The sequence below is a fragment of the Armigeres subalbatus genome, chromosome 1, assembly GCF_024139115.2.
Source record: "Armigeres subalbatus isolate Guangzhou_Male chromosome 1, GZ_Asu_2, whole genome shotgun sequence".
Classification (NCBI taxonomy): Eukaryota; Metazoa; Arthropoda; class Insecta; order Diptera; family Culicidae; genus Armigeres; species Armigeres subalbatus.
Window position 1 is genome coordinate 247,605,903 of NC_085139.1, and position 12,453 is coordinate 247,618,355.

General features: G+C 47.2%; 1 protein-coding gene and 1 pseudogene across 2 annotated transcripts in view; one reads left to right on the forward strand and one right to left on the reverse strand.

Moving 5' to 3' along the window:
• Positions 1-1,971, reverse strand: part of LOC134207182 (uncharacterized) — a 64,213-nt pseudogene extending 62,242 nt beyond the window's left edge.
• Positions 1,972-9,619: 7,648 nt separating this feature from the next.
• LOC134206411 (serine-rich adhesin for platelets) overlaps positions 9,620-12,453 on the forward strand; it is a 250,008-nt gene continuing 247,174 nt past the window's right edge. Inside the window, exon 1 of one of the 2 annotated variants that reach the window (XM_062682125.1) lies at positions 9,620-9,667. In XM_062682125.1, coding sequence (XP_062538109.1) covers positions 9,635-9,667 — 33 coding nt within the window. In that variant the 5' untranslated portion in view covers positions 9,620-9,634. The remainder of the gene's footprint in view (positions 9,668-12,453) is intronic. The other variant, XM_062682126.1, reaches the window with a different exon arrangement.

The window sequence follows — 12,453 nt, forward strand, 5'->3', positions numbered from 1 at the left end:
GAAGAGGCTCAAGAGAGGACAATGTAAGCCACCCACCACGAGTGTCTATCGGTGGTGACGAAATCGAAGTGGTTGAAGAATTGGTGTACTTGGGCTCACTGGTGACCGCCGATAACGATAACAGCAGAGAAATTTGGAGGCGCATAGTGGAAATCGTACGTACTTTGGACTCCGTAAGACGCTCCGATCGAATAGAGTTCGCCGCCGTACCAAACTGACTATCTACAAAACGCTTATAAGACCGGTAGTTCTCTACGGACACGAGACCTGGACGATGCTCGTGGAGGACCAACGCGCACTTGGAGTTTTCGAAAGGAAAGTGCTGCGTACCATCTATGGTGGGGTGCAGATGGCGGACGTTACGTGGAGGAGGCGAATGAACCACGAGTTGCATCAGCTGTTGGGAGAACCATCCATCGTTCACACCGCGAAAATCGGACGACTGCGGTGGGCCGGGCACGTAGCCAGAATGTCGGACAGTAACCCGGTGAAAATGGTTCTCGATAACTATCCGACGGGCACAAGAAGGCGAGGTGCGTAGCGGGCAAGGTGGATCGATCAGGTGGAAGATGACTTGCGGACCCTCCGTAGACTGCGTGATTGGCGACGTGTAGCCATGGACCGAGCCGAATGGAGAAGACTCTTATATACCGCACAGGTCACTTCGGCCTTAGTCTGAATAAAAAAAAAATCCTGCTGCTGAAAGTCACTATTTGGCCCCTTTTTTCGCCATCGTTGGTCACTAAAGTCACTATTTTGAACAGCATTGATCGCTACCAGCCCTGCTATGCAGATACTTCCTGAAGCATCCATGGCCCGACAGGAACTGCGTCAGGTGGAAGTTTACCTCGCCATGCCTTCTATTTATCCACGTTGCCAGGTTCGGAATAAGAAGGTGGGTCCACCTTCCTTTCTCCGTACTGTCCCACTCCTGTTGCCATCTCGCCATCGAACGGATTCTCACCACCTTCCTTATGTTTCTGGTGTCTCTCCGCTGATAACTCTCGATATCTTCCTCCAGTGCGATGCGGGGGGAAACATCCCGGCAATAACGCATGCTGCCTCCGACGATATTGTTCTATACACGCTTGCAACCCGTATGGCCATCAGCCGGAACAAACTTTTTAGTTTTTCACGATTCCGTTTGGTTTGCAGTGCTTTCCCCTAAGCAGGAACTCCATACCGCAGTATCGATGACGAGACACTAGCTAGCAGACGCCTCGTGCTGCTTCTTGGTCCGCCAACGTTTGGCATGATCCTCGTTATCGCGTTCATTGCCTTCGCCGACTTTTCACAGGCGTAGGCGATATGGCTGTTGAAGTTCAGCCGGTCATCAATCATCAGCCATTCCCGTTCTATCAGCCACCCAGTTTCCGTTATCGGGGTGAACTAGATACGGCTCTGCAATTATCGCTATGTCACACATCACTTCTGTTGTTAACTGCCATAACAGATGCTGTGCGGTTACGCAGTGATTCAGATTTATCTGAATTATCTCCACTACTGCTGGCCTGCGATCGCCCTCTTGTAGGCAAGGCATTTGTAGCCACCCGTCTGATGATCATTCCCTTCTTCCGGTGTGCAAAGCATACACTTGGGTTTTTGCGTGCAGTCTTTCGCAAAATGACCTGTTCCCCCGCATTTCCAACACATATTGGATCTGTCCGGACCCTTACAAGCCCCTGCTCGATGTCCGAAGCCCAAACATTTGAAGCATCTCTCAGCTTGTTTATTCACTGGCGGGGCGGCTTTCAATGGGCATTTTGACCATCCAACAGTCAATTTGCCTACCTCTAGAGCCTTGTTAGCAGCGGTTACTGGCAGACGAATTATCGCTGTTTGTGTTCCCCCGAACGCTTTCCTTATTCGGATTGCCATTTGCACCTCGCCCAGGTTACACTGTGACTTTAGAGCATCCTTGAGCTCTTCTTCCGACGTGATCTCGTCTAGATCTCTGCACATAATCACCATCTCTGGGGTCAGGGATTCAACTTCCGCCTCTGCGCCCAACGATTTTGCGAGGCATCATACGGCGAGCATACGTCCTTGCATCGTTAGCCTTGACGAGTACGGCTTCCCCCTTCGATGGCTTCTGACGAGGCGGAGGCTTTTCTTTCTTGTTCTGCTCAAACTTTCTCGCCACTTTTCGCTTCAGCTGTATTTTTCTTTTCTCCTTCTGGCCATCTACGGTGCTCCATCCTGATCCCTGTAAAGTAACGTCTGTCCCTCCGACGGCGGCAGCGTCCTCCCGCGTTTGCTTCTTGAGACCGCCTGGCCTCCCGTCTCCCGGCGAAGTTCTGGCCCTTTTGGGAGTCATGGAGACTGATGTACTCTCCAACCCAGCTAACATCTCTTTCCCTGCTTCTTAGGATATAACGGATCAGCTGTGCCAATATGTTCCTGTTCCGGCGGAGCTAAGGCAGCAGCAGCCTTAGTCAGCGCCAATGCGCGCTCCGCTGCATCGGCCCTCAACACTGCGGTATCGAATTCATTTACTGCCGATACTAGCGCCTTTCGGATCTTGTGAACCATGTCCTTAATCTCCTTATGGACATTGTTCCTCCCATCCACGAAATTGTGGAGCTCCTCCACCAATCTCTTTGCTGTCACTATTTTCGGCTTTTGGGGAGGCTTGTTTAACTCGCTCTGTCCTAGCCGCTGCCCCTGCTGCTGCTGTTGCCCCTGCTTCTGCTGCTGTTGTTGTTGATGTAGCACTACTGCTACATATGATCTCACCAGCCCACTACTGGCGAACGGGTTTGCCGCTCCTGCGTCTGCTTCTGTATGATTTATTGGATTACTCATTCTATAGGGTCCTTCCTCCAAACCGTTGTCTCCACCCATCGTACGTAGTCGCTTATGATCCATGGATTGTCTTTGCAAGCAGTGAGGTCCATGCGAGGGTTGACACGGACGCACTTATATGGCCGTGTTCAGAGCCGCGGGCCCTCCTTAGTCATGCGGTAAGACGCGCGGCTACAAAGCAAAACCATGCTGAGAGTGGCTGGGTTTGATTCCCGGTGCCGGTCTAGGCAATTTTCGGATTGGAAATTGTCTCGACTTCCTGGACATACAAGTATCATCGTGCTAGCCTCATGATATACGAATGCAAAAATGGTAACCTGGCTTAGAAACCTCGCAGTTAATAACTGTGGAAGTGCTTAATGAACACTAAGCTGTGAGGCGGCTCTGTCCCAGTGTGGGGATGTAATGCCAATAAGAAGAAGTTCAGAGCCGATCGCGCAATCGGGAAAATCTCAAGCGAGCCTAGTACTCACCAAGAAAATTGGTGGACGAGTATTGAACGTATTCGGATGACTGCTAGTTTTTTACCGGGACGAAGGCGGCCGTGCTGTTGGCCCACTCGTCATTTCAAGCCGGTGTCACCCTTCCTTGCTCAGGGAGTAGAACAGCACGACCGTCAGCCAAAAATCGTCGTTTCCAATCCACTATCCAGATTTTGTCCGTTATCGTAAGCCATGACCAGTATACCATAATTAAAACCTTACTGGTATCGATCTTAATGTGCCGGTTGGCACTCCCGTTGATGGGGCTGAAGTGCTTTAGAAGCGGCACGGGTCGCTTGTACAGAGCTGCTTATAGACCTGTGGTTTTTGTAGAGATTCAACAGAGCCTCAACTGTCAAACCTCCGCCACGTCCCCTAGGCAGATTCCTCTTGGGCTGGCTGGGAACCAGTGAACTGGTGCCAGGGCCCGGTCATCTCCCGAGGGAAACGCCAAGTGGTGGTTTTACATTGGCGCCCGGGAACAAGTCCCGAGCTCCCACCTCCTAGAATTGAGGTGATGTATGTGTGTGTATGTCTGTAGAAAAATAAATCTCACTCATTTTTAAGGTACTTATCCCTAACTGATTTGCTCGCAACAAGTTGCATTCGACGCAGAATCCTGTCCCATTGTTTCCTATTGAAAATTGGGCGGATCGGACTATGGGCTCAGAAGCTATGGCCAAAATACTTTTTTGCATACCAAAAGTGCGTAGAAACTACTCACTCCAAAGAAACGAGAAAGGCACCATCACCGCTAGGTGGATTAGTCTGGTTTTTTTTTTTAATTTGATTATATTTTAATTTGATTCAAAAAATATTTGGCTCATTTACACTGGATTTTATTGGCTTTTTTTTCCAATTGGAAGATATTTAGATCGGATTTTATTTGATTTAGTTCAGATTCAAATTCAATTTGGTTCAGATTTAGGTTGGCGTTGGATCGAATTTGAACTTGATTTCTTCTTCTTCTTGTTGTTGGCATTACATCCCCTACTAGGACATCGCCGTCTCGCAGCTAGCGAGTATTTACTAAGCACTTCCACATTTGTTAACTTCGAGGTTTCCAAGCCAAGGTACCATTTTTGCATTCGTATATCATGAGCCTAAAACGATGATGCTTTTATGCCCGAACATTTCCTATGCCGGATCGGGAATAGAACCCAGCCACCTTCAGCGTGGTCTTATTTAGTAGCCGCGCATTTAGTTGCCAAAATGACTGAGTAAAACCGTTTTAAGCGAAGCTTTTAACATAACTTACATAACATTGCCAAATTTTTCAAATAGATTTTCAAATTTTCCAAAACTATTATTTGTTATAGTTGCTTGCGTTGCGGCTTGTCTCTATGGATCACCTTGACTTTCATATTATTGCCTACAGACGATAATAATTGCATCAGGTTTAGTTAACTCGTCTGACGCGTCCGACAGTCGTTATTCTGTATGTTTATCATCGTTACAGTAAATGATAAGCGACTGAGGCTCTTGATAGCCAGGTCCGCACGAAATGAGGCGATAAGCAATGCACCCACATCCATCGCCGCCGATACGCGGGACGCCTTTTTTGGAGCGTCCCATTGCTCTCTGAAGACCGCCGGTTGGTTTCGCCTAAAGTGGTCGCATAAAAAAGAGCGACATCGAACGTCGTCGATGAGCCATCATCATCGGACTGGAATGGCACTGGTTGTGGTTGTGCAAAATTGTACAGTTTTACAGCGTTATTACCACTCTGTTTCTGTAAATGCGCAAAACTTTCGCAATTCAAGTAACCAACGCTAAATGGAATGGAATGGCGACAGCAATTTAACCACTTTTATTGGACCAACATATGGTAGAATTTGATTCCAGTGATTCAGATATGAGGCTCTGCAGTCTGCATGCGGAGGGTGGCTTGTTGAAATAAGATGGATGGAGACGGAGTGCGTGGGGGTTACTCGAATAAATGATGACGCTTCAAAGTGGCCGCTGTTGGTAGGTGTTTGAAAGTGATTTGTTGGTGAAGGACGAAACATGTAAAAAGTTACCTTTAATGAGCATTGCCAAGTGGTAGAAGAAGGAGTGCAACCACCATCAAACTATATGTGGGCCACTCATAATTAGCGTAGCCAAAAGAAACCGTTGCAACACGCTCGATAATTGACCGATTCGGAAATGCTTGCGGGAACGTGCCTAAAATCTGACCCATATAGCAGCACTTAACTTCGTTGATGCATTTTGTGCTGTTTTGCTGTTCGTTATTTAACCGAAATTTTCTTCTATGCGTAACCAACCGACGCAGCACGCACCATCAGCCTATATAATCATTCCGGCACATTATTTCAGTAGAACGATTTGCGATTGTGCTCCAGTTGTGTCAGTTTGTTTTTGTTTCGCGATGTTTCGATTCGCCCGATTATCGATTGTGCACGTTATGTCATTTTTACTTTACTTATGGGTCCTGTACACCTCCGGTGGTGCAAAGGGCCGACTTGAAAGATCTCCATTCTGAGCGATGTCCAGCTATCGCTTTAACCTGTTGCCAGGTTAGATTTCGGTCGACTTCTTTTATTTCTTTATTGAGGCTTCGCCGCCATGAGCCTCTGGGTCTGCCTCTGCTGCGATGTCCCGCTGGGGACCAGTCTAATGCTTGCTTACAGATTTCGTTTCCGCCTCACGTAGAGTGTGGCCGACCCAGCCCCACTTCCGATCCTGAATTTCTGTTGCTATCGGCCTCTGGTGACAACGACGGTGGAGCTCGTTGTTTGAGATCCAGTTGTGAGGCCACCAGGCCCGAATTATATACCGCAGGCATCTGTTAATGAACACCTGCAGCCGTTGAGTGTTCTCCACTGATACACACCATGTTTCGCTAGCGTATAACAGCACAGATTTCACATTAGAGTTGAAAATTCGTATTTTGGTGCGTTCACTTATCTGCCTGTTTTTCCAGATATTTCTTAAACTCGCAAAGGCAGCCCTTGCTTTCTTGATCCGTGCGCCTATGTCGATCTTGGTACCGCCGTCTGACGCCATTTGGCTACCAAGATATTGGAAGCTTTCAACATTCTCCACTGGTTGCCCGGCTACTGTGAAACTGGAAGGAGTCACCGTGTTTACATCCAACGATTTGGTTTTGTTGACGTTGATGACTAAACCTGCCGAGGAGGAGCGATCGGCAAGGTCGTTGAGCTTACTCTGCATATCAGAGCGCCGTTGCGCGAGTAGTGCAACGTCATCCGCCAATTCGAAGTCGTTTAGGTGCTCCATGGTTATAGAAGCTGCCATAACAACAGCCCGCGGTTTGGTTCACGGTCAATCGCATCTACCAGAATCTCATCGATTACGATGAGGAACAGTAACGGTGATAGAATACATCCTTGCCTCACACCAGCTACGACCCGGATAGGGTCGGACAGGACCCCATTGTGCAGCACTCTACACGAAAAGGCCTCGTACTGTGCCTCGATGAGGCCGATGATTTTCTCAGAAACCCCCTTGCGTCTCATGGTGTCCCACATATTCTCGTGATTGAGACGGTCGAAATCTTTTTCGTAGTCAATAAATACCAAGTAAAGGGAATTCGTCGACCTGCTCCAAAATGATACGGAGCGTGACAATATGGTCCATGCAGGATCTTCCGGCACGGAATCCGGCCTGCTGCCGCCGGAGAGTCGCATCGATCTTCTCCTGAATCCGGGCTAGGATAATTTTGCATAGAACTTTGAGAACGGTACACAGCAACATAATGCCTCGCCAGTTATCGCATACAGTCAGGTCACCCGTTTTGGGCACCTTCACTAAGATACCTTGCATCCAGTCGACCGGGAAAGTTGCGGTGTCCCAGATATTACGAAATAAACGATGCAGTAGTTGAGCGGATGTCATGGGGTCAGCTTTGAGCATCTCGGCTAATATGCGGTCGACCCCTGGGGCTTTATTCGATTTCATGCTTTGGATGGCTGTTTGAATCTCTAGCAGTGATGGAGCTTCGGTATTGACACGTGTTATACGTCGGATCCTAGGCAGATCATGCCGAGGTGGTGATGGCCTGGTTGGCACTTGAAAAAGTTGTTCGAAGTGCTCGAACCAGCGTTTCAGCTGGTCAGTTGGGTCGGTCAATAACTGATCATTCGCGTCTTTCACAGGCATCGTTGCATTCATCTTCGCCCCGCTTAAGCGTCGTGAGATATCGTAGAGGAGGCGAATGTCCTCGGTTGCTGCGGCTCTTTCTCCTTCGTCAACCAGAGAGCCTGCCCACGCTCGCTTTTCCTGTCGACATGAGCGTTTTACTTCCTTCTCAAGAGCCGTGTATCGTTGACGGGCTAAGACTTTGGCTCCTCTGGTTTTCGATCGCTCTATCGCGGCTTTGGCTTCTCTTCGCCCCTCTATCTTCCTCCAGGTCTCATCGGTGATCCATTGTTTTCTCTGGGTGCGTAGTTCACCCAGATTGTTCTCGCTGGTGGCGATGAAGGCATTCTTGATGGCGGTCCATTGGTCTTCCACGCTGCCACCTTCCGGAATATCTGCAGCACACGTCTCCAGTTCTTCAACGAAGGACCGTTTCACCGTGGCATCTTCCAGTCGGCGTGTGTTGAATCGTCGTCCAACTCTTTCCTCCTGCCGACGAATCCGCGCAATGCGCAGGCGTATTTCGCCGATGAGGAGGTGATGATCAGACGCGATATCGGCACTACGTTTATTCCGTACATCAAGAAGGCTCCGTTTCCATTTTCGGCTGATGCAGATGTGGTCGATTTGATTTTCTGTAAAGCCGTCACGGAGACCCACGTGACCTTGTGAACCGGTCGATGAGGGAAGAGCGATCCCCGATCACCATGTCGTTATTACCACAAAATTCTGCGAACAGCTCTCCGTTTTCGCTCATTTCTCCGAGACCATGGCGTCCCATAATGCGCTCATGGTTCGAGTTGTCGGATCCGATCTTCGCATTGAAGTCGCCCAAACAGATCTTGATATCACCCTTCGGAATTCTATCTACGACGGCATTGAGTTGACTGTAGAAGTTCTCTTTGTCTTGCAGATCGGCAGCATCGGTTGGCGCATAACATTGGATTATAGTAAGGTTTCGGACCCGTGTTCTAAATCTGGCAACGATTATCCTTTCACTTATAGGTTCCCACTTCATAAGCTATGTGGGAACAAACATGTTATGTCATGATCCTTGGTAAATTGCTTTTCGGTCTGTTCTAATTTTCTTATTTGTCAAGCTTTGGTTTATAATTTTTAGTATTCTGTTGTTGCGTAAAAATTGCTATTTCGAATTCCTAATAATTTTGGTCGTTCCTTTTATTGTTTCAAAGTCAAATATAAACATAATTATCTGATTTCCAAACTCTGCTGTGGAAATTGCAAACACAGCATGAAATTTAATATTGTAAAGGTCACGAGTGAATTGTTCATAATAACCTACAAGCTAGCCAAGCCATTTAAATCGTATTTACAAAACAAAGCGCTTTGTCCATCCATCTACTATGTTGCATCTGGACCACCATCAGGTGCCACAGTTTGTCGTAATAAATTTGCCTAAAATTCGTGATGCAAATCGTCCGTGTCGTATGCCTTGTCGACACGACAAATCGACAGTTCCAGCAACAACAACACCAATTCTCAAATTACGTATAGTTAATTACCATCAAAGCACGGTCGTCCTCGACCACCCAAAAATGACCATCCACCACTTGACGGCGTATTAAGATATGGTGTTTTTGGGACAAAACAAAAACAAAACGCAAATGACACCTTTTTGCACCGAACCGTAACTCCGGTCCGCCGCGTCAGAAGTAGGTGACGAGAGAATTTGCGTAAGTTGACCATTTTGCATTCGTTTTGGTGCAATTTTATTTCTCAACTGCGGTGACATCCACAATCCAAAGTGAGTGACTGTGACTGGCTGCTCTGCCACCCTACGCTGCTGCTGTGCATCCTCCACTCCTCCGCTTCATTAAGCTAATTGAACATTTACATAATTCCGACCGTCCGCCGTACGATCGCATTCAGAGGAAGAGAGCTCTGTGTGCAACTCACGTAAATAAGCAACTTGATTCGGACAGGTCACGGAAAGGAGTGACTTTCTACACTTCTCGCTGGAGAACAGTAACAGTGTAGTGTGGCACAAATGAGTAGTCAAGGTCATCGTCGTCAGAAGCCATACCTTTGCTGTGCTGCGTGTCGATGTCGGCTATAGATCCCACCGGGCTGCGATTCTGTTGAATCCTGGTTTAATTAAGTTATTCTACCAGTAGGTCAGTAGTATGTGGTCGCGAGGTACGATTCTAATGTTCTTGCTGCTACATTGTGTTAATTATTATCATAGAATCAGGGCAAATTGTTAAGAAAAAGCAATAAATTCTATGAAAATCAATAGTTGGGCTTCTGCCAACCCGGTAAGTTTGCTTTCATGTTCAGGTAAAATGCTAAAATTGTTAAAAAATGGCATAAATGTTTAAATTGCGCGAAACTGCCTACAACCACCGTTAAGTGAATTATTCTCTATAGAACTTCTGAAGGTCTTCCTGATCTCTTATATTTTTATCAGTATTACTAATTTATTTTTCCTCTTTTTCCCATTACAGGTAAGTGATCCCTGAAGCACATCAAGGCATCTGTCTTCAAAACAAGGTTCAGTATGGAATGTATTTTTGTATCTGTACGATAAACAAAATCCGAATTGATCACCAAAGAACTTATCTTCGTTTGATTAAATTTAATGCGTCACAAATCTAAGAAATTCAGAAAATTTGTTTTGTTGAGACCTACATACATTGACGACATCACTGAATTGCAAATTCAGTCGTATTCAACATTCTCGTAATTCTCTTGCAACGATAAATATCGCGGGATAGGCTCAGCTTCGCATGTGCACCACTTCCCATTTCGATCGGTTGCTTCCACCGGTTTCCCACGGTTGTTGAATCGGATTCCGGCTGGCTGGGAACAATTTCTATGATAATGAGCTGCTGTACGCCGCCGCCGTGCGCCTCCCCTTCAGACGGCAAGAAAGGTCAGCCATACTACTGACTGGCTCTTCGCGACCAAATTTATCGGTTGACTTTTCGGGGTTTTTTCTTTGGCCCCGCATCGGAAAGGTCAAATGATGGTTCGAATCGGACGAACGAACGGTGCAGCAGTACGATATCGTGAATTTTTAATTGGATGGCGGAAGTTGTGCGAATCGCGTGAAAGTGAAGAGTGAAGAGGCTTTTGGTAGGTGAATTTGCATTTTGGTGGAGAAGACACTGAAGAAATATGATTGTGCCGAATACTCTACCCTATATTTATGCCTGATTGAATTTACAAGTTCTTCTTTTTTTTACGACTTTAAGCCTCTACTCGCCATTTATTTTTGCTTATAGGCTTCAGAAGCAAAGAAAGCGTTTGTTGTAAGCTATTATTACAGTACACAGGGAATTGATTCCAAAGTCAACCGTACTCTTGCCAGCCATTTTCAAAAATTGAGGTTTGATCTCCCTAAAACTGCTGATAAATCAATTTTCCGGCGGCAATATTTCTTCCAAAATCTGTGAAAGCTTTTTCTAGATACTGGGAAATCTTTTTCCAGAAGCTGGGAAAGCTTCTTCCAGAAACTGGGAAAGCTTCTTCCAGAAGCTGAGAAAGCTTCTTCCAAAAATTGGGAAAGCTTCCTCCAATAGTTGGGAAAGCTTCCTCCAAAAGTTGGGAAAGCTTCCCCAAAAGTTGGGAAAGCTTCCCCCAAAAGCTGGGAAAGCTTACTCCAGAAGTTAGGAAAGCTCCTTCAGAAGCCTCGGAAAGCTTCTTCCAGAACCTTGAAGGCTGAAAAACTTCTACCAGAAGCTTGTAAAGCTTCTTCCTGAAGCTGTGAAAGCTTCCTCTAGAAGTTGCGGAAGCCTCCAGAAGCTGGGAATGCTTCCTCCAAAATCTAAAAGCTTCTTCCAAATCTGAAAGCTTCTTCCAGAAGCTTGGAAAACTGTGAAAGTTTCCTCCAGAAGCTGGTAAAGTTTCTTCCAGAAGCTGTGCTTCTTCCAGAAGCTAGAGCTTCCTTCAGAAGCTGAGAAAGTTTCCTCCAGAAACTGGGAAAGCCTCCAGAAGCTGGAGCCTCCAGAAGCTGCTTCCTCCAGAAGCTGGGAAAGCCTCCAGAAGCTGCTTCCTCCAGAAGCTGCCTCCAGAAGCTGGAAAGCTTCCTCCAGAGAAGCTGGAAGCCTTCAGAGCTGCCTCCAGAAGCTGGGGCTCCAGCTGGTGCCTCCAGAAGCTTCCTCCAGAAGCTGGGAAAGCCATCCAGAAGCTGGGAAGCTTCCTCCAGAAGCTGTGCTTCCAGAAGCTGGGAAAGCTTCCTCCAGAAGCTGAAACCTTCCTCCAGAAGCTGGGAAGCTTCTTCCAGAAGCTGGTGAAGCTTCTTCCAAAGCTGGAAAAGCTTCATCTAGAAGCTGAGAAAGCTTCTGTCTAGAAGCTGAGAAAGCTTCCACTAGAAGCTGAAAAAGCTTCCACTAGAAGCTGAAAATCTTCCACTAGAAGCTGAAAAAGCTTCTCCATCTTCCACTAGAAGCTGAGAAAGCTTCTTGCAGAAGCTGGAGAAAGCTTCTTGCAGAAGCTGAGAAAGCTTCTTGCAGAAGCTGCAAAACCTTCTTCCAGAATCTGGGAAAGCGTCCTCCAGAAGCTGGGAATGCCTCCTCCAAAATCTGGGAAAGCTTCCTCCAAAAGCTGGGAAAGCTTCCTCCAGAAGCTGGGAAAGTTTGCTCCAGTCAATGGGAAAGCTTCCTCTCTGGGAAAGCTTCCTCTAGAAGCTGGGAAAGATTCCTCTAGAAGCTGGGAAAGATTCCTCTAGAAGCTGAGAAAGCTTCCCAGAAGCTGGGAAGCTTCCTCTAGAAGCTGGGAAGCTTCTTCTAGAAGCCGAAAGCTTCCTCCAGAAGCTTGGAAAGCTTCTTCCAGAAGCTGGGCTTCCTCCAGAAGCTGCAGCTTCTTCCAGAAGCTGGGAATGCTTCCTCCAGAAGCTGGGAAGCCTCCAGAAGCTGGCTTCCTCCAGAAGCTGGAAAAGCTTCCTCCAAAAACTGGAAAAGCTTCCTCCAGAAGCTGGGAAAGCCTCCTCCAAAAGCTGGGAAAGCTTCCTCCAGAAGCTGGGGTAGCTTCCTCCAAAAGTTGGGAAAGATTCCTTCAGTAGCTGGGAAAGCTTCCTCCAGAAGCTAGAAAAGCTTCCTCC